Here is a 22,283-nt window from a genome sequence, read left to right as displayed (position 1 = left end):
TGACCTGTGTGGCTGTTCACCCGCCCAGATTAATGAGCTATTTGTCAAATATGCTATTATCAAAGAAACGTTAGTGAATTCAAATACTGCGTAGGGATAAAATGCTGTTAAAGATTATCATAAAATGGTGTGATTGCTGTGTGTCTGAAATGCAGAATTGTGTGTGGGTGTGTGTGATTGGTTTGTGTTTGTGTGTTGTGCTAATTTATGGGGCTGTGTTTGTTGACGGTTGAGTGAGTACAGAGCAGAGCAGATAGCGCGCTAGGCTATAGGGCTGTGCTTTGGCGGCTGTGGCTCCAGCTGATTAGCCGGAGCTGCCGCAGTGAAAGAGAGAGAGGGAGACACTACAGTGTAAGTATTAATGGGAAAGAGGGAGGGAGGCAGAGGAAATCGTGTGTGTGTGTGTGTGTGTGTGTGTGTGTGTGCACGTGTGCACGCGAGTTGCTGCGCTACATCCCCTCTCTTGCCTCACTCTTCTATCACTTCCCCCGTTTAAAAAAAAATCTGTTGCCTCTTTCACGGCTTATCTCTCTCCCTCATTCGTTCTTTTCTCCCTCCCCTTCTCCCGCAGCCCCCCCTCCCTTCGTGCCGACGCTCCGCGCCGAAGATGATAACTCCAATTTCGAGGAGCCTCTGGAGAAGCCTTGGTCCCGGCGAGCGGATGCTCAGCGACACCCCCTGCGGCCGGGCTTCCAGGGCCAGGACCTGCCCTGTCTAGGCTGGTTCTTCAGCAGGGCGTTGACAGCGCTGGCCAAGTCTGAGTAAGTACTGTACCTTGAGCTGCGTCAGTCAGCCGAACCCCTCTCCTCTCCCCTTGATAAGTGTCAGTCACAGGTGGTGGCATGTTTGCCTAGTGGGTTGATATTGAGCATCTCCACGGCAACACTCTCCAGGTGTCCTCCAACCACGTCTTTCTATATGCTGCCTGGGTCTATAGTCTGCAGTGGCAGTGCTTGGCTGGTGGCTTTATAATGGGTTTAGTGGCGATGTGCTGTCAGACAATGAGGGGATTCCCCCCCTCTCTCCTGTCTCCTTGGAGACAAACCCCTATTTCATGCTTTCTAACTGACTGTTTTTACCATTGAAACACAGCTGTCTGATTGAGAAATGAATGTTGGGATTGAGAATGAGACGAGTGCCAGTGGTTTGTTGGCATCTGTCTACCTCTTCAACTGCTGTGGAGATCAGACCGATCAGAGCTGTGTGGTAGGATAATGTAGCTTGCTGCTATTATTGAACTATCAGAGCTGGTTGGTATTCCGGTGAGTGTTTCGATGTCGTGCACTGCTGTGAGGTAGAGGAGACAACCCTCCTCCCCGCAGTTGCGTGCATGTTAAGGGGCTCTGTCTTTGTTATTGCCGCGCGGTGTATAGCTGCTTTGCCAGTTTAAAAGCAGGGTGGTTTGGTTGGTAATTGACTCAACTAGTTAGTGGCTTGCTAAATGCTAATTCCCTAATAATCCCCCAGCTGCATTTCTAGCACTGACTGTTCCTTGTGGCAGGTTAATTGCAGAAGCTGCTAGTGAAGATACAGAGGAGCAGGAGGAAGAAAAGGCATAAAAAAAAGATCAAGCAAAAAGCCAGATTCGGCTAGTCAGAGAAAGGAGGGATGCAGATTGGTGAAGAGAATGTATTTCTATGGAAACCAGGATGTTATTTGTCCCCACCCCCATTGTTCTCTCTCTCTTTCTCTCTCCACCTCTCTCTTCCCTGTTTTTACATTCACATCTTTTTCTTCTTCTCTCCCACAGTGCTGTAGATCTCTTAACAAACAGTGATCTGTTCTTGGTTTTCTTTTTTGTACTGCTTTTAATGATAACAAACAAGCAGCTCAATCAAGACAGAAGTTGCTTGTGTTACATATGCAGCATTTATTAAAATGTTCATTAAACCCAATGAGGGGAAAATGTAGCTCAGTTGGTAGAGCATGGCGCTTGCAACGCCAGGGTTGTGGGTTTGATTCCCACGGGGGGCCAGTATGAAAAATGTATGCACTTACTAACTGTAAGTCGCTCTGGATAAGAGCGTCTGCTAAATGACTAAAATGTAAATGTTTCAATCTGTGTTGGTGGTCCTGATCACTCACTCAATCTGTGTTTACACAGCAGATTTCTATAGTTTAGCGTTTTACAATTTTCTCATGGTCACAATTTGACGGACCATATGTCGTTGTGTAAACAAGATTCTCTGTGATAGATATTGGTGAAAGTGGAATCTATATTGTATGCATATGCAAATATTCATTCATGTCATTCACGTTTTCCATCCGAGCGGGCCAGAAAACTAAATGGATCAATATCCCAGTGCATTTCATCCCTGTGAGATTTACGCTTACACATAGCACTTAATTTCTATGATATACTGTATCTGTAGTGGTGAAGGAATGACACAGAGCAAGATTAGCCTTCATTTAGCCTTCAAAAAACATAACTTGAAGAGTTAGGCCTAGACGTCATTTGTTTACTCCTATGACAACAAAAACATAGGCTTCATTGTTTTGGGGGTTATGATAAAATAAGAGACTTTCTTCACTTGTATTTTAAGTCGATAGTTCCGTCCTCCAACATCAAGCGGTCGATTTATTGTACCTTCCCTTTCATATCTTAATCATCTCAATTAGTCATTTAATTACCACAAATGAACTTTCTAAGCATTAGAAGCATTAGAGGATTGACTTCAAATTCAATGTCTGCCGAGTCTATCTTGACTTTTCAGTTTGACTCAACATAGTCTAGAATAGATGGACGTTGTACCAAATTATATTGAGGAGAAATAGGCCTAGTTGTTTTGAAGCGAAGCTAAATGAAATGGTATTATAAATGCATTATTGTTGAGCTTGAATGGCAGTCATGAAATACGCTAGGCTAGTCGATGGCCTAGAATCTGTATAGAATAAGCTATTGAGTGCCAGTAGATATTTGTCAAACTCAAGGAGCATAAGCCTTTGCGTTCAATTAAAAATGTTATTTTTTTTGTTGCAAAGAATGGTGTATTAAATGTGTTCTCCCCTATGTCTTGCCTAGGGCAGTGGCTTCATGCCTCAACTCTCCTGCCAAAACCAACTCCATGGAGAAAAAGCTTCATATTAAAAGCAAATAACTAGTTGAAACTCAAGACAAATGTCACAAGGTAATGTGCAGCTTTAGTTTTTTAGCTTTTTCCCTGGAAATGGGCCACATGTTAATGAGTATTTTATCTTTATTTTAATAACTAATTGAAATCAGAGAGAAATTAGGAGGTTGTAGTGGAGTTAGAATGTAGATGCTGCGCAGCATAGCATACATGGCAGACTCTCTAGCTGGGTATTGATTTCAGTGCAACTATAACCAATATAATCATATCTAGAATCAGCTTTTAACCCAATCAGTAACAGTTAATGAATTATGTATTGATTACCAGATGGGGCAGGAGATATCTCGTGACATTTACAGTGATATAGGGCAAACTTTAACGTCAAGCTCCTTTTTTAGTGATAATATCGCTTTTCCTTTGACAAAATGTATATAACTCTGAGAAACCTTTGAGTGACAGTACAATATTCAGATTTGGTGTCTCTTGTGGCTTACTCTCTAGATGGAGCAGGAGATCTCTAGGTTTCAGCTCAAGATGACTGACCTGGAGTCAGTTCTGCACCAAAAGGATGTGGAGCTTAAGGCCTCTGAGACCCAGAGGACCATCCTGGAGCAGGACCTGGCCACCTACATCACAGAGTGCAGCGTGAGTACCTTATTAGAGTGCATGATCCCAAAATATGTCAGTGTGTTGGTTTCTTATCTACACCTATACGTACAGTAACTATATCAGAGTTCAGTTCAGTGTGAGTACCTTATAGCATGTATACTATTACATCCATGTTGCAGTAAAATAAATGTTGAGGTGATATATTTTTATGCATTCTGATTTAATTACAAAGTAACACGTGTGCATGTGTTTTGTGTGTGTTTTTTGTGCATGCATGTATGTGTGTGTTATTTGTGCATGTGTTTCCACAGAGCTTAAAGCACAGCCTGGAGGCAGCCCGTGTGGAGGTGTCTCAGGAGGATGACAAGGCTCTGCAGCTGTTGCATGACATCAGAGAGCAGAGCAACAAGATGCAGGAGATCAAGGAACAGGTACACTCCCTTACCGGTGAACAGCATGCTTACTTAATTCACACCAAGGGTCGTATGTATCAAGCATCTCAGAGTCTGAGTTCTGATCTAGGATCAGGCCCCCCTGTCCATCCATCTTAGCCTATCCTGATGATGTAAAAGGCCAAACTGATCCTAAATCAGCACCTACTCTGAGACACTGATACATACGGCACCAAACCTACTAACTAACCCTCTGCCTTGCTGAGTTGTAACACAAACACTAACTAAGACTGTGTCCCAAACTCAAGACATCTCCCCTTGTTAGATGTTCTTCTAAGGGAAACACCAGTTTGTAGACTTTCCCAAAATCTAAAACAAATAAAATGCACTCTAGTAAGAACCAATGATGTATATCTATGATCAGGACTCCTGAAATCACTGAATGGTCAGTGAGAACCTTATAGGGATCATCAGGCTTAGCAAGCCTCTCTTTGTCTGTGATTCATCATCATATACTGTCCAGCAGCAGAAAGGCTCATTCTACTGCTGTTAGTACAACAAGCCTTTCAACCCCACTGTCTCAATGAGAGGCTCATTCTACTGCTGTTAGTACAAGCCATTTAACCCCACCATCTCAAGTATGAAAATAAATAAAATAAATGTATGCACTCACTAACTGTAAGTCGCTCTGGATAAGAGCGTCTGCTAAATGACTAAAATGTAAATGTAAAATGTCTCAATGAGCGGCTCATTCTACTGCTGTTAGTAAAACAAACCAGCCCTAGTCGGATATTATCAATTAGAAATGGGTTTGTGACTCATAAAGGAAAAAATGACTTTTTATTGACGATATGATGATTGTAAGGAAGATGTTTGCCATCCTGAAGGGTGGATGTCATTATAGCAGGGGTCTCCAGCAGGTCGATCACGAGCTGCGAGCAGCTCACAGCCCACCTATGATAAGCTCACCAAACAATTCTGAAAGTGTATGTATTTTTCACGTGTTCCATCGCAAAATGTAATAAACAAATCTCACAAGTATAAGACACCTCAAGCTCCCGGCTACTATCCAATCAAATCCACATTGACATTATCCCACCCCTAGTCAGAAACAATTGGCTTAAAAAGTTAAAGGTAACACAATATCTCCCAATTAATTTCCAGCATCATTGCCCCTGTATGTCTGTGGTGCCGCATATTTGTCTATCATTCACTTCGTGTAGCCAGTTAGAGATAAAGATTTTTCAGCCCTCTAAAATGGTTTTCCATTTGTGATTTAAGCATGGACATGGACTCAGAACATCCAATTTCATTGTTTCTCTATGAATAATTGTAATTTTGAGAGTGAAAAACGGAAAAATCCCAAACCAGGAAAAATAAAACAGAGAAAACAGAATTCCGAAAAATACAAAGAGAGCCTATTTGAAAGCTAGGGGGAAATGTATGAGTAGCTCGCGATGTTTAATTATTAAAAATTAGCTCTCCCGCTATAAAAGTTTGGAGACCCCTGCATTTATCCAAAATGACTTAGTCATGCATGCATACATATTGATGTATAGGAGGCCCCTAGCGGGAATCTAACACACGACCATTGGCATTGCTAGCACCATGCTCTACTGACTGAGCCACACAGGACAACTTATATTATTATATATGATATACAGTGCATTCGGAAAGTATTCAGACCCCTTTTTCCACATTTTGTTACCTTACAGCCTTGGATTAAAATATATTAAATTAATTATTTTCCTCATCAATCTACACACAATACCCCATAATGACAAAGCAAAAACTGGTTTTTAGACATATTTGCAAATGTATTAAAAGTAAACTGAAATATCACATTTAAATAAGTATTCAGACCATTTACTCAGCACTTTGTTAAAGCACCTTTGACAGCAATTACAGCCTCAAGTCTTCTTGGGTATGACGCTACAAGTTTGGCACACCTGTATTTGGGGAGTTTCTTCCATTCTTCTCTGCAGATCCTCTCAAGCCCTGTCAGGTTGGATGGGGAACGTCGCTGCACAGTTATTTTCAGGTCTCTCCAGAGATGTTCGATCGGGTTCAAGTCTGGGCCCTGGCTGGGCCACTCAAGGACATTCAGAGACTTGTCCCGAAGCCACTACTGCGTTGTCTTGGCTGTGTGCCTAGGGTTGTTGTCCTGTTGGAAAGTGAGGTCCTGAGCGCTCTGGAGCAGGTTTTCATCAAGGATCTCTCTGTACTTTAATCAGTTCATCTTTCCCTTGATCCTGACTAGTCTCCCAGTACCTGCTGCTGATAAACATCCCCACAGCATGATGCTGCCACCACCATGCTTCACCGTAGGGATGGTGCCAGTTTTCCTCCAGATGTGACACTTGGCATTCAGGCCAAAGAGTTTAATCTTGGTTTCATCAGACCAGAGAATCTTGTTTCTCATGGTCTGAGAGTCCTTTACGTGCCTTTTGGCAAACTCCAAGCGGGCTGTCATGTGCCTTTTACTGAGGAGTGGCTTCCATCTAGCCACTCTACCATAAAGGCCTGATTGGTGGAGTGCTGCAGAGATGGTTGTCCTTCTGGAAGGTTCTCCCATCTCCACAGAGGACCTCTGGAGCTCTGTCAGAGTGACCATCGCGTTCTTGGTCACCTCCCTGACCAAGGCCCTTCTCCCCCTGATTGCTCAGTTTTGCCGGGCAGCCAGCTCTAGGAAGAGTCTTGGTAGTTCCAAACTTCTTCCATTGAAGAATGATGGAGGCCACTGTGTTCTTGGGGACCTTCAATGCTGCAGAAATGTTTTTGGTTCTCTTCATCCTCAGATCTGTGCCTTGACACAATCCTGTCTCGGAGCTCTACGGACAATTATTTTGACCTCGTGGCTTGGTTTTTGCTCTGACATACACTGTCAACTATGGGACCTTTATATAGACAGGCGTGTGCCTTTCCAAATCATGTCCGATCAATTGAATTTACCACAGGTGGACTCCAATCAAGTTGTAGAAACATCACACGGATGATCTATGGAAACAGGATGCACCGGAGCTAAATTTCAAGTCTCATAGCAAAGCGTCTGAATACTTATGTAAATAAGGTATTTCTGTTTTTAATTTAGTATCAATTTGCAAAAAAATCTAAAAATCTGTTTTCGCTTTGTCATTATGGGGTATTGTGTGTAATTTGATTAGATTTTTTTTTATTGAATCCATTTTAGAATAAGGCTGTAACGTAACAAAATGTGGAAAAAGTCAAGGGGTCTGAATACTTTCCGAATGCACATATTCAGTGTCTCGGTCTTGTCTAGTGTCAGATACATTTCTACTCGGTCTCCGACAGTGAGGACTTGTAATTTCTTGCCGAGACCAGCGGAGTAAAGAACATAATTATCAGCTTCTATTCAGTCAGCGCAGAAAAGCGCTTCGCCAGGCCAAATATACACACTCCTTTCTTGAAAAATGTATATATTTTCACCTATTGAAACCTGGGATTCCTACTTTACTGGTAACATTACTGTCCTTTACTTTCATTGAAAAATATCCTATAACTTTGTCCGAATTTACTTGACTTGCTGATAGGGAAGAGTGGGGGAAATTGTTGGAACGTTGCATGCTCACTATTAGTCTGGGGAGACAGGGGGAAATTGTAACATAAGTCTTTATATGTATTATAGACATGTTTGCGCAGTGGCGAACCTATTGGCCATAGGCCTTCAGTGTGTGACAGGTTTGTGATGCTGAAAGGACAGCAACGGTAATACCAGCAATCATGTAGGAGAGTGCACGTTTTGTAAAACACAAAGGGCTAGTGGTGTAGTGGAGGATATACGCAGGTATACGCCCTATACCCACTATTTGTTTTTCAGAGGGCATTGCCTATTCGCACTTCTTAATACGTTCTGTTGTGTATCAAAGTAGTGTAGTGGAGGTATACAACTTATTAATGATGAAGGACAATAGAGAAATCATGCACAAAGTAGCCTACACATTCGCAAAGCACGTAAAATATATTCACATGTGCGCAGCACACATAGTCTAGTTTCAGCAGAATATCATCTGCAGGCAGCAAGAGCGTGCAGCTCTCAACTGGTTGTCACATGGAGCAGCTCACAGAAGAATGACATCGTTATCCAGTAGGTAGGAAAGACGTTTCAACTTATGATACACTACATGACCAAAAGTATGTGGACACCTGCTCCTCGAACATCTCATTTCAAAATCATGGGCATTAATATGGAGTTGGTCCCCCTTTTGCTGCTATAACAGCCTCCACTCTTCTGGGAAGGCTTTCCACTAGATGTTGTAACATTGCTGTGGGGACTTGCTTCCATTCAGCCACAAGCATTAGTGAGGTCGGGCACTGATGTTGGGCGATTAGGCCTGGCTCGCTGCGGTGTTCCAATTCATCCCAAAGGTGTTGGATGAGGTTAAGGTCAGGGCTCTGTGCAGGCCAGTCAAGTTCTTCCACACCGATCTCGACAAACCATTTATGTATGGACCTCGCTTTGTGCACAGAGGCATTGTCATGCTGAAACAGGAAAGAGCCTTCCTCAAACTGTTGCCACAAAGTTGTAAGCACAGAATCGTCTAGAATGTCATTGTATGCTGTAGTGTTAAGATGTCCCTTCACTGGTACTAAGGGGCCTAGCCCGAACCATGAAAAACAGCCCCAGACCATTATTCCTCCTCCACCAAACATTACAGCTGGCGCTATGCATTGGGGCAGGTAGCGTTCTCCTGGCATCCGCCAAACCCAGATTCGTCTGTCGGACTGCCAGATGTTGAAGCGTGATTCATCACTCCAGAGAACGCGTTTCCACTGCTCCAGAGTCCAATGGCAGCGAGCTTTACACCACTCCATCCGACGCTTGGCATTGCGCATGGTGATCTTAGGCTTGTTTGCGGCTGCTCGGCCATGGAAACCCATTTCATAAAGCTCCCGACGAACAGTTATTGTGCTGATGTTGCTTCCAGAGGTAGTTTGGAACTCGGAATTGAGGACAGACGATTTTTACTTGCTTCAGCACTCGGCGGTCCCGTTCTGTGAGCTTGTGTGGCCTACCACTTCGCGGCTGAGCCGTTGTTGCTCCTAGACGTTTCCACTTCACAATAACAGCACTTACAGTTGACCGGGGCAGCTTTAGCACGAACTGACTTGTTGGAAAGGTGGCATCCTATGACGGTGCCACATTGAAAGTCACTGAGCTCTTCAGTAAGGCGATTCTACTGCCAATGTTTGTCTATGGAGATTGCATGGCTGTGTGCTCAATTTTATACACCTGTCAGCAACGGGTGTGGCTGAAATAGCCGAATCCACTAATTTGAAGGCGTGTCCACATACTTTTGTATATATAGTGTATCTACCAGTAAGGTGGTCTCGAACACAACACTGTATATTATGTCTCTTCCTTTGCCTTCTGCTCCAGGAGTACCATGCCCAGCTGGAGGAGATGCAGGTCACTATCAGGCAGCTGGAAGAGGACCTGTCGGCCGCCCGGCGCCGTAGTGACCTGTACGAGTCAGAGCTTCGAGACTCCCGGAACACCAGCGAGGAACTCAAGAGGAAGGCTGTGGACTACCAGCAGAGAATCCAGAAGGTGTTTGTGTGTGTTTGTGTGTTTGTGTGTGTGTGTGTGTGTTTGTGTGTGTGTGTGTGTGTGTGTGTGTGTGTGTGTGTGTGTGTGTGTGTGTGTGTGTGTGTGTGTGTGTGTGTGTGCGTGCGTGCGTGCGTGCGTGCGTGCGTGCGTGCGAGAAACTGAGTAGGCCAGAAGAGTGGAGGTTTTCCCTGTGTTGCCACTAAAAGTAATCTACAGTTGTTGTGAACTGTGAATGCTAACATGTCTGTGGTCCTCTGTAGCTCAATTGGTAGAGCACGGCGCTTGTAACGCCAGGGTAGTGGGTTCGATCCCCGGGACCACCCATACGTAAAAATGTATGCGCACATGACTGTAAGTCGCTTTGGATAAAAGCGTCTGCTAAATGGCATATTTCTGTTCTCAAGGCGAAGGAGCAAGGGAAAGCAGAGGTAGAGGAGCTTCTTTCCAAACTGGAGAAGGTATGTCGTAATGAACTGTATTGCTGAGGAGATAATAGACAATGTGCTCACCCATACTCTTCAAAAATGGTTGGGTTCTGAATCCTAATTTTACCATAGAGAATTAAATGGATAATATCAAAAATGTATGTATAGCCTTGCACTGATGCGTTTTGGCCTCCGCCTTCTTCAGCGTGCAGAGATTAGGTCCCATTATTGATAGATCAATTTCACACATTGACATTACAGTCAGTTAATCTTTCATACTGTTTTTCAGACCAATGCTGAACAGCAAGTGAAAATCCAGGAACTCCAAGACAAACTTTCCAAGGTACATTTTCTATTGTTTTCTTCTGACGACACACACACTCACACGCACACACACACACTATGGGGATTTGCTTTAACTAATAATTTGACATTTGTTAGACATTTTGGCAATTAAGCCCTTAATTGCCAAAAAGGTCGACCTATCCCTTTAATGGACCCAAATGAATAGTTAGTCATCAGCTGTTATCACTGTGGTCCAATAGGTACATAGCTCTGAATAGTTTTAATGTAATGAGTCATAGACATTCACAGTTCACACAAGTCGTGAGAAACAACTATTCTTGGCTAAATGCCAGTGCCATTTATGTGTATTGTGTCATGCCCTTTGCTCCCTCGGTGTTGGAAAACTTGGCATTAAAAAGTAATGAAACCTAAGGGGCTTTGTTGTCTCCATACGGTGTCTCATTTGACCCTTGACCCCCAGGCAGTGAAAGCCAGCACAGAAGCCACAGAGCTGTTGCAGAACATCCGGCATGCTAAAGAACGTCTGGAGCGGGAGCTGGAGCGCCTGCGAGGCAAGGCCGACCCCAGCGACACCCTCCGACGACGTCTAAGAGAGACCGAGGTACAGACTATACAGTCATATTTGTGTTTGTTTGTTTTATTGTTTGTATTGTAATATAATGTATTTCAGTGTTGTTGACTGTCCTGTGGGAATTATTATGAACTTGAACTTGAACGTTGTGTGTCCTGCAGGAGGGTAAGAAGACCCTGGAGAACCAGGTGAAGCGTCTGGAGATGGTGGAGCGGAGGGAGAACAAGCTGAAGGACGATATCCAGACCAAATCCCAGCAGATCCAGCAGATGGCTGATAAGATCCTGGTGAGAGATGAGGGATAAGGCTCCTCTTAATACAGTGACCCCCCACCACTCCTCTATCCCTCTCTGCCTTACCCCCTTATCCCAGAACACAGGGTAGAGTGGGCACATACACGCACAGTCGTATAGAATGCACAGTCGCATGCGCACACACACACACACACACACACTCACACAGGAAATACCCTGCATGCTGCCCCATTGCATGCACACGCACACATTTTTATCACTTGGGATGTCCCGCCTGCTGTCACAAGCCACAACAGATCCGCCGCTCACACAGGGGACGTCTTTCCTTACACATTCACGCTGGCTGGGCTGCACGCCAGCATGAAAGGCCACCACTACCACTGTGTCATGGACAAACAGCTCTTCCAAGCAAGTTTCTCTGTAATGGACTTAGTGACAGTGTGGATAGTGCTTTCATCATCCATATTGTGTTTCCTTTTCTGTTCATTTAGTAGTTTATTCTTGTTACGTTGTGTACTTGTGGATATTAATGGCTGTGTGTGTTTGCTGGTACAGGAGCTGGAGGAGAACCTGAGGGAGACCCAGTCCACAGCCCAGCGGATGGAGGCTCACCTGGTGCAGAAGGAGAGGCTCTACGAGGACAAAATGAAGGTGGAGTGGACTTTCAGTCATCCTTGCGACCTGCATGATGAACAGGCTGTTTTTATATATTGAAAAGTGTGGCCAAAGTCAGCTACCTGGTCACCTGGCTTTGTTGATCCCCTTGAACCAGGGGTCATGTTCAATACGGCAGACCGTAGCAAAATAATTTTTGCAACTGAAATACTGAAATTTGTGTTCTTATTGGACAAGGTCCGGTAGTACCTCCACATTTCACTCAGTTTCAACCAGTTTTTCTCCCTACTGAACACTACCCAGGTCCTTGAGGCCCAGATGAAGGTGGACCTGGCAGAGAAGGAGAGCTTGGAGTCCAAACGGGCCCAGCACCAGGAAGAGGCCCGGGAGAAGTGCAAGCTCCTCAGTGAACAGAAAGCAGTAAGGACCATTTTCACAGAGATGTACATTGTGTTCTACTTCTGTTTCTCTGCCAACCTCATCAATTCTGCTCCAGCCTTATTTCTCCTGTTCAATTCAGTGATCAAACAGTGCTAAGAAACCAACATGAAACAAGGCGCAGCTGAAAAAGTTTTAACTAGCGTACTCGCTTTGCACTTTTTAACTGACTGCACTTCGATTCTAGTTATTTAAAAATGTTCCTCACAAAGCTGTGTTGATTGTCCATACAGTACGTGCAGGGCTGTAAAGTGCAACAGTGCTTGCATTTTGGAGATAAAAATTCTGTGCAAAGTGAACATTAATGTGAATTAAATCGCTTGTGTGTAAGTCGGTCAGTCGCGAGACTGTAGCTAAAAGTGGAGATGAGAACATTGAATGAAGCACATCATAAGCTGCATGTTATAGAAGAGGAGCAAGCCAATTAAGCGAGCAAGCTGAATAAAAGGGACCACGTAGGCAGGAGGCTCAGAGACTTCTGCTACAGCTTGTGTTTGTTTGAGGACAGATTCTCTGACATGTTTATGGGCTAAGTTCTGTTTGTTTTCTTTGGCGCTACGCTCAATTTGTCAATGGGAATCTTGTGGAGGTTAAAGGCTGAGATAATTCAGAGTATTCCGTTACACCGGGTTGCTCTGCAAAGTCCTGGATTAAGTCTGTAATCTGGTTAATGTGATAGACTTGAGTAATTCCTGCTAATAGGCTTTAGGACCAGAGCCAGACGACATTTGACATTGACAGAAAGGGATTCTGGCCTACACCTAAATGTAGCCTTAGCCTATGTATTCAATTCTTTTAGCGTTTCAATACAGTAGCTACAATCAGAGCCATATGTTTAATTTATATGGCTTTTATATTTAGTCCCAGTCTGAATACAGTGGGGGAAAAAAGTATTTAGTCAGCCACCAATTGTGCAAGTTCTCCCACTTAAAAAGATGAGAGAGGCCTGTAATTTTCATCATAGCTACACGTCAACTATGACAGACAAAATGAGAAAAAAAATTCCAGAAAATCACATTGTAGGATTTTTAATGAATTTATTTGCAAATTATGGTGGAAAATAATTATTTAGTCAATAACTAAAGTTTCTCAATACTTTGTTATATACCCTTTGTTGGCAATGACACAGGTCAAACGTTTTCTGTAAGTCTTCACAAGGTTTTCACACACTGTTGCTGGTATTTTGACCCATTCCTCCATGCAGATCTCCTCTAGAGCAGTGATGTTTTGGGGCTGTCGCTGGAAACACGAACTTTCAACTCCCTCCAAAGATTTTCTATGGGGTTGAGATCTGGAGACTGGCTAGGCCACTCAGGACCTTGAAATGCTTCTTACGAAGCCACTCCTTCGTTGCCCGGGCGGTGTGTTTGGGATCATTGTCATGCTGAGAGACCCAGCCACGTTTCATCTTCAATGCCCTTGCTGATGGAAGGAGGTTTTCACTCAAAATCTCATGATACATGCCCCCATTCATTCTTTCCTTTACACGGATCAGTCGTCCTGGTCCCTTTGCAGAAAAACAGCCCCAAAGCATGATGTTTCCACCCCCATGCTTCACAGTAGGTATGGTGTTCTTTGGATGCAACTCAGCATTCTTTGTCCTCCAAACACGACGAGTTGAGTTTTTACCAAAAAGTTCTATTTTGGTTTCATCTGACCATATGACATTCTCCCAATCCTCTTCTGGATCATCCAAATGCACTCTAACAAACTTCAGACGGGCCTGGACATGTACTGGCTTAAGCAGGGGACACGTCTGGAACTGCAGGATTTGAGTCCCTGGCGGCGTAGTGTGTTACTGATGGTAGGCTTTGTTACTTTGGTCCCAGCTCTCTGCAGGTCATTCACTAGGTCCCCCGTGTGGTTCTGAGATTTTTGCTCACCGTTCTTGTGATCATTTTGACCCCACGGGGTGAGATCTTGCGTGGAGCCCCAGATCGAGGGAGATTATCAGTGGTCTTGTATGTCTTCCATTTCCTAATAATTGCTCCCACAGTTGATTTCTTCAAACAAAGATGCTTACCTATTGCAGATTCAGTCTTCCCAGCCTGGTGCAGGTCTACAATTTTGTTTCTGGTGTCCTTCGACAGCTCTTTGGTCTTGGCCATAGTGGAGTTTGGAGTGTGACTGTTTGAGGTTGTGGACAGATGTATTTTATACTGATAACAAGTTCAAACAGGTGCCATTAATACAGGTAACGAGTGGAGGACAGAGGAGCCTCTTAAAGAAGAAGTTACAGGTCTGTGAGAGCCAGAAATCTTGCTTGTTTGTAGGTGACCAAATACTTATTTTCCACCATAATTTGCAAATAAATTCATTAATAATCCTACAATGTGATTTTCAGGATTTTTTTTCCTCAATTTGTCTGTCATAGTTGACGTGTATCTATGATGAAAATTACAGGCCTCTCTCATCTTTTTAAGTGGGAGAACTTGCACAATTGGTGGCTGACTAAATACTTTTTTCCCCCACTGTATATGGGTCTGGCTACAATCTTCTACCATTTCTTCAACAATTTCAGATGTCTGTGTTTTCATGGGAGTGATGAACAATGAACACATTATTTTGTGTGTGATGTAAACCTTCGCCTTCATAAATAGATAGGATCACTTTGCATCCACGTCTCAAATATTGTGATACAGTGCTGCCTCGTGTGTCATGAGCCCTCTCACTCCACCGGGTTACCACCTTAATGTGTTTCCACTATCTTCCACTCTGCTCATCTCTCTCTCTCTACTCAGCCTAACGAGCTCCACCTGTCCCTGCTCTGCTCGGCTCTAATTACTCTGCCAGCTGCGCTGCATTACCCACTAACCTCTCCCAGTATTTAAAGTCCCGTCTGTCAGCTCTCCTTTGTCAGATCGTCTGCAAAGCTCACACCCGGAACCTGTGTGCTCGCGCTTCTGGCTCACCCCTGTTTTGTGACCCCGGACCTGCCTGATTCTTGGATACTCTTCTGCCCCAGGAAAACCAGACCTGCTTTCTGCCATTACGACTCCTGACTACTCTTCGACCCCGGTAACTCTGACCAGCCTTCTGCCTTGCTACAACGTATTTGGATTTCCCTTGAACTGTACTTCTGCCTGTTTTCATCCGCCCGTTGTGTCTGTGTTTCCTCCCCCCAGGACTTCTGGACCACCAACCACCGGCGTCATCGGACGCATCGCTGCCACTGGGGGAGGCACAGACCCAGCACATCGGACGGGATAACCCCTGGAGCCTTCACTCACTCCCTACATCCCTTTCCCCTTAAGTTTAAATAAACTTTCTGGTGTGACGCAATTGTGGTCCTCTTGTCGTCTGTCTGAACCGTGACAGTACGATCTGACCATCATGGACTCAGCGCACACTTCCCCCGACATGGAAACCGAAGAACCTGAGCAACCCACCGCCATGCTACGCCTGGAACACACTGAGAGAGAGCTAGGCCGCATGAGCGGCGACATCACCTCTCTGCTTCAGGTCGGCTACCAACAGCATCAGCAGTTCCAGCAGCACCAGCAGCAGTCCCAGCAGCAGCAACAACAACTCGCCAGGATCATCCAACTCCTCACCAACCTTATCCCAGCCAGTCTGCCCACCAGCCCTGCCTCCGAGTTACCTGCCCCGGTCATTTCAGCCGCTGCCCCGGAACCCAAGATTGGAAACCCCGAGCGGTTCAACGGCGATTCTACCCAGGTCCGGCCATTCCTGACTAGCTGCCGACTTCAGTTCTCCTTGCAGCCAAGGACCTTCGCCACGGAGGGGGCTAGGGTCGGGTATGCCATCACTCACCTGACGGGCCGAGCTCGACTCTGGGGAACAGCAGAGTTCGAACGTCAAACCCCCCGCATGTGCAACCTTCGACCTGTTTGCTGAGGAGATGCTGAAGGTGTTTGACCTGGATTCACCAACCGCAGAGGCGTCTCGTGAACTGTTCAGTATTCGACAAGGCAGACGTACAGTCGCAGACCATTCCATCGACTTCCGAACCCTGGCAAGACGAAGTTCTTGGAACACACCATCGTTGGTGGGCGCGTTCTTCCATAGCTTGGCAGACTATATCAAGGGCGAGTTGGTCTCCCATGAACTGCCTTCCACTCTTGATGAAGCCATCGCACTGACTGTCCGGATCGACAGAAGGATACAGACCCGTCGTCGTGAGAGGGGGCGCCAAGGTCCACCAACTACCGGCATTCGGAGAGATCCGACTGGGCTCCTGTCAGCTACTGCCACTCACCCAAGTCAGCTTGATCAGTCTGAGCCTATGGAGATTGGGCGAGCCTCTCTCACTCCTGCAGAGCGCCAGCGCCGCTTCACCTCAAACCTCTGCCTCTATTGTGGAGGTGATGGACATCGTGTGGTAACCTGCCCTTTAAAAGCCGAAGCTCACCGGGCATAGGGGGAGTCCGGTTGAGCTCAATGACCACCCAGTCCTCCGACCGCAAACCCTTGCTGCAAGTTCACCTCCGCCTCTCTGACTCTACTCACACCCTGGCTGCTCTGGTGGATTCTGGCGCCGAAGCCAACATAATGGACATCAAGCTGGCACGCCAACTGGGACTGGAGAACCTCCGTTTGACACCTCCTATTCCTGCCCGGGCACTGGACGGACACTTACTCGGATCGGTCACTCATGTCACGGCCCCGGTCTTGATGGGTCTGTCCGAAACCATCAGGAAACTATCCAGTTTCACCTGCTCCCCTCTCCAGGCCAACCCCTCATCCTGGGTTACCCATGGCTCCGCCGGCACAACCCTCAGCTCGACTGGGTGACCGGGGTGATCAGGGAGTGGGGAGAGGACTGCCACCGAACCTGCCTGCTTGCTGCCGCTACCCCCCTCGGCCAGTACCTACTAACTCCGCCCCTGACCTCTCCCATGTCCCAGAATGCTACCATGGTCTCAGAGAAGTGTTTAACAAAGCAAGAGCCACATCTCTGCCCCCTCACCGACCGTACGACTGTGCCATCGACCTCCTCCCTGGAACAGCCCCTCCAAGGGGTCGTCTTTATTCGTTGTCTGCTCCTGAAAGAAGGTCCATGGAGGACTACATCAATGACTCTCTGTCCACAGGATTGATCCGTTCATCTTCATCTCCGGCTGGTGCTGGCTTCTTCTTTGTGGGGAAGAGGGACGGATCTCTTCGCCCCTGCATCGACTACAGGGGACTCAACGACATCACAGTGAAAAACCGTTACCCTCTCCCTCTGCTCACCTCTGCTTTTGAGTTGCTCCAGGGAGCCACTGTTTTTACCAAGTTGGATCTCAGAAACGCTTACCACCTAGTGCGGATCCGGGAGGGAGATGAATGGAAGACCGCATTCAATACACCAACAGGCCACTACGAGTATCTGGTTATGCCTTTTGGCCTCACCAATGCTCCTGCTGTGTTCCAGGCTCTAGTGAATGATGTACTGCGGGACATGTTAAACAAGTTTGTCTTCGTTTACCTGGATGACATCTTAATCTACTCCAGAAACCTGTCTGAACACACCCGCCATGTCCAGCAAGTCCTTCATCGTCTTCTGGAGAATTCCCTCTACGCCAAGGCAGAGAAATGTGAGTTTCACGTCAAGACAGTGGCCTTCCTGGGGTACATAGTGGCAGAGGGAAGTATCCAAATGGATCCTGCCAAAGTATCAGCAGTCACGTCATGGCCAGTTCCGGAGAACAGAAAGAAGCTGCAACAGTTTCCTGGGGTTTGCTAACTTCTATAGAAAGTTTATCCGGAACTACAGTACCGTTGCTGCCCCTCTCACTGCTCTAACCAGCACCAAGCAACCCTTCACCTGGACCCCAGCAGCCGACAAGGCCTTCAGTACCCTCAAGGTAAGGTTCACCTCCGCTCCCATCCTCCAGATGCCTGACGTGGACCGGCAATTCATTGTGGAGGTGGACGCCTCGGATGTGGGAGTTGGTGCTGTGATTTCTCAGTGGGCTGCGGAGGATGGGAAGCTCCATCCCTGTGCCTTTTTCTCACGTCGGTTGTCCCCCTCTGAGTGCAATTACGACATAGGGAACCGAGAGCTGCTGGCTGTGAAGCTTGCCTTGGAGGAGTGGCGTCACTGGCTGGAGGGGTCCACCATTCCATTTCTCGTTTGGACCGATCATAAGAACTTGGAGTACATCCGCACGGCCAAACGGTTGAACCCCAGGCAGTCCCGCTGGGCCCTGTTCTTCACCAGGTTTAATTTCACTCTGTCATACCGGCCTGGATCACGCAACACCAAGCCAGACGCCCTCTCCCGTCAATTCCAGAAGGATGACAACCCCTCCAAGGATCCTGTGTCGATTCTGCCAAGTCCCTGCATCGTAGCAGCTCTGACCTGGGCTGTTGAGGAACAGGTGCTGGAAGCTCTCCGTAACCAGCCCGGTCCCAGCACTTGCCCAGCTGACCGCCTTTTTGTCCCCGAAAACCTAAGGTCCCAGGTCGTTCAGTGGGGACATGACTCCCGCCTAGCTTGTCACCCTGGCTCCACCCGCACTTACAACCTGCTCGCCCAGAGGTTCTGGTGGCCCGCTCTGAGAAAGGATGTACGGGAATTCGTCCAAGCCTGCCCCATCTGCAACCAACACAAGTCGTCCTGCCAGCCCCCAGCCGGATTGCTGCAGCCCCTGCCTGTGCCCAGACGTCCCTGGTCTCACATCGCCCTTGACTTTGTCACGGGGCTGCCCCCCTTCAAGGGGCAAGACCGTCATTCTCACCATAGTTGACCGATTCAGCAAGATGGCACACTTCATTCCCCTCCCCAAGCTCCCAACCGCCAAGGAGACCGCCCAGGTGGTCCTGGAACACGTCTTCCGGATCCACGGACTGCCAAAGGATGTAGTTTCGGACCGTGGTCCACAATTCTCCTCCGCTTTTTGGAGGAGTTCTGTCACCTGCTGGGAGCCACAGTCAGTCTGACTTCCGGATTCCATCCCCCAATCCAATGGGCAGTCAGAGCGGGCAAATCAGGAGCTCGAGAAGGCACTGCGATGCATGACTTCACGCAACCCCCACTCCTGGTCGCAGCAATTGACATGGGTGGAGTACGCACACAATTCTCTGACCTGCTCTGCCATCGGTATGTCCCCTTTCCAATGTGTTTACGGATACCAGCCTCCTCTATTTGCCAGTCAGGAAGGGGAGGTTACTTGCCCATCTGCACTTGCGTTTGCCCGTCGATGTCGCCGCACCTGGTCACAGGCCCGAGCCACACTTCTCAGATCCGTTGCCAGCTACACTACCGGGGCCAACCGTCGGAGAATCCCTGCTCCCACCTACCATGTTGGTCAAAGGGTGTGGTTGTCGTCAAGGAACCTGCCACTCAGGGTGGAGTCGCAGAAGTTGGCACCTCGGTTCATTGGCCCATTCCCTATCATAAGAGTGATTAGCCCAACTGCTGTCCGGCTCCAACTGCCTAATTCCATGAGGGTGCACCCCACTTTCCATGTGTCTAAGATTAAGCCCATTCATGAGAGTCCGCTGGTCCCTGCTGCGCCTTGTCCTCCTCCTCCACGGCTCGTCGATGGTGGTCTGGTTTACACCGTCCGCCGCCTGCTTCGGTCCAGACGGAGGGGTAGGGGTCTCCAGTACCTCATTGACTGGGAGGGCTATGGACCTGAGGAAAGGACCTGGGTGCCAGCTAGTCGGATTGTGGATAGGACTCTCATCACCGCCTTCCACCAACGGCATCCTGATCAACCTGCAATCCGTAGGGGGCCGCCCCAGAGGGATCCCTAACCGTCCCTGCCCGCTCGGCTTCCTGTCCTGTGCCTGATCCTGTCTCGGGACCTGTCCCATCTCCCCGACCACGGCCCTCCGGCTTCCTCCGAGGATGAGGGCGTTCGCTCGGACCGTTCGGAGGAGTTCTAGCCCTCCTCCGGCTCCCCTCCTCCCGCCCGGCGTGGTGTTGCTCTTGGGACTTCTGGGGCCGTCCCTTGGGGGGTTCTGTCATGAGCCCTCTCACTCCACCCGGGTTACCACCTTAATGTGTTTCCACTATCTTCCACTCTGCTCATCTCTCTCTCTCTACTCAGCCCTAACGAGCTCCACCTGTCCCTGCTCTGCTCGGCTCTAATTACTCTGCCAGCTGCGCTGCATTACCCACTAACCTCTCCCAGTATTTAAAGTCCCGTCTGTCAGCTCTCCTTTGTCAGATCGTCTGCAAAGCTCACACCCGGAACCTGTGTGCTCGCGCTTCTGGCTCACCCCTGTTTTGTGACCCCGGACCTGCCTGATTCTTGGATACTCTTCTGCCCCAGGAAAACCAGACCTGCTTTCTGCCATTACGACTCCTGACTACTCTTCGACCCCGGTAACTCTGACCAGCCTTCTGCCTTGCTACAACGTATTTGGATTTCCCTTGAACTGTACTTCTGCCTGTTTTCATCCGCCCCGTTGTGTCTGTGTTTCCTCCCCCCCCAGGACTTCTGGACCACCAACCACCGGCGTCATCGGACGCATCGCTGCCACTGGGGGGAGGCACAGACCCAGCACATCGGACGGGATAACCCCTGGAGCCTTCACTCACTCCCTACATCCCTTTCCCCTTAAGTTTAAATAAACTTTCTGGTGTGACGCAATTGTGGTCCTCTTGTCGTCTGTCTGAACCGTGACATCGTGAAATTTTGTCACACCCGCCCTGGCACAGTTTTCACATTATGTTCCCTTAAATTGAAATGTAGAAATGCATTACATTTGGGTTTTATTTCACATATTATTTCACATATTTACATCAAAGTGTGATGCACTTTTTTTTTTCAGACCATCAACGCTATGGACTCCAAGATGAAGAATCTGGAACAACGGATCGACGAACTCTCCGAGGCCAACAAGCTAGCCACTAACAGTAGCATCTATACCCAGAAAAACATGTGAGTGTTGTGGCCTTCAACTGGGACTCCACACCCAACTAAACCCTCATGCCATCCCCTCAGAGAACCAAAGTTGCATACGTTACCGAACAAGTTTACTATTATTCCCCAAACAATGCATTTTTGGGTTGAAACCTCAATGGTCTCTCTCTCTGTCTGGCTGTGGTTGTGGCAGGAAAGCCCAGGAGGAGATGATCTCGGAGCTGAGGCAGCAGAAGTTCTACCTTGAGTCCCAGGCGGGGAAGCTGGAGGCCCAGAACGCCAAGCTGGAGGAGCACCTTGAGAAGATGAACCAGCAGGAGCAGAGCAAGAGGAGCCGTCTGCTGGAGATGGAGACCAGGCTCCGAGAGGTGAGAGTTGAAGTGAATAAACTTTATTGATCCCCAGAGGGGAAATTGGATAAATGGGAGAGGATCCAGAGGAAAGGGCCACCTGTATGGTGCAACAATAAGACTTTATTGGCTGGTTTCCTAGACACTGAATAAGCCTAGTCCTGGACTAAAAAGCATGCTCAGTGAAAAATCTCCATTGAAAGTGATTTCTAGGCCAGGACCAGGCTTAATCAATATCTGGGAAACCAGCCCTAAAAGTGTTGACTTTGGCTGGTATTTGCACAAAGCTACTTGCATGCAGTTTCAAGTGATACATCACCTCAAGCAACTTTACTGTTCCAAAAAAACAATCCATACCTTAGAAACCCATGTATTATAAAATCCAAAGCAAAGCGATGACCCTTTAACCTCTGACCCTTTAACCTTTGGTGTTCTAGATGGGCCTGGAGCACGAGGAGCAGAAGCTGGAGATCAAGCGTCAGGTGACGGAGCTGACATTGTCGCTGCAGGAGCGGGAGTCCCAGATCAGCGGGCTGCAGGCGGCACGCCACGCCCTGGAGAGCCAGCTGCAGCAGGCCAAGACAGAGCTGGAGGACACCACCGCCGAGGCCGAGGAGGAGATCACTGCCCTCAGGGTAGGACAGGATATGAGAGGACGTTGGCAGGACAACCAGACAAGTCAACACACATATACACAACCAACCTGACTTATGTAAATCACACTGAGGTCAAGAATAATAATGTATAATAATATATGCCATTTAGCAGATGCTTTTATCCAAAGCGACTTAGTCATTCGTGCGTACATTTTAGTTGTCGGTGGCCCCGGGAATCGAACCCATAATTATTTTGTTTTTTTCA

The 22,283-nt window shown here is 47.3% G+C and overlaps 1 protein-coding gene across 5 annotated transcripts in view; it reads left to right on the top strand.

Moving 5' to 3' along the window:
- Positions 1 to 269: 269 nt before the first annotated feature.
- Positions 270 to 22,283, top strand: part of LOC121577763 (citron Rho-interacting kinase-like) — a 50,948-nt gene continuing 28,934 nt past the window's right edge. For 4 of the 5 annotated variants that reach the window (XM_041891637.2, XM_041891635.2, XM_041891636.2 and 1 more), the window contains exons 1-15: positions 270 to 351; positions 572 to 761; positions 3,023 to 3,128; positions 3,573 to 3,716; positions 3,992 to 4,111; positions 9,471 to 9,641; positions 10,046 to 10,099; positions 10,356 to 10,409; positions 10,833 to 10,973; positions 11,105 to 11,230; positions 11,753 to 11,848; positions 12,116 to 12,232; positions 20,981 to 21,090; positions 21,266 to 21,440; positions 21,860 to 22,057. In XM_041891637.2, coding sequence (XP_041747571.1) covers positions 3,573 to 3,716; positions 3,992 to 4,111; positions 9,471 to 9,641; positions 10,046 to 10,099; positions 10,356 to 10,409; positions 10,833 to 10,973; positions 11,105 to 11,230; positions 11,753 to 11,848; positions 12,116 to 12,232; positions 20,981 to 21,090; positions 21,266 to 21,440; positions 21,860 to 22,057 — 1,506 coding nt within the window. In that variant the 5' untranslated portion in view covers positions 270 to 351; positions 572 to 761; positions 3,023 to 3,128. Of the gene's footprint in view, positions 352 to 502; positions 762 to 3,022; positions 3,129 to 3,572; positions 3,717 to 3,991; positions 4,112 to 9,470; positions 9,642 to 10,045; positions 10,100 to 10,355; positions 10,410 to 10,832; positions 10,974 to 11,104; positions 11,231 to 11,752; positions 11,849 to 12,115; positions 12,233 to 20,980; positions 21,091 to 21,265; positions 21,441 to 21,859; positions 22,058 to 22,283 lie in introns of those variants that run through there. The other variant, XM_041891634.2, reaches the window with a different exon arrangement.

Source organism: Coregonus clupeaformis, chromosome 12, assembly GCF_020615455.1.
Source record: "Coregonus clupeaformis isolate EN_2021a chromosome 12, ASM2061545v1, whole genome shotgun sequence".
Taxonomy (NCBI): domain Eukaryota; kingdom Metazoa; phylum Chordata; class Actinopteri; order Salmoniformes; family Salmonidae; genus Coregonus; species Coregonus clupeaformis.
This window is presented reverse-complemented; position numbering and strand designations above follow the sequence as displayed.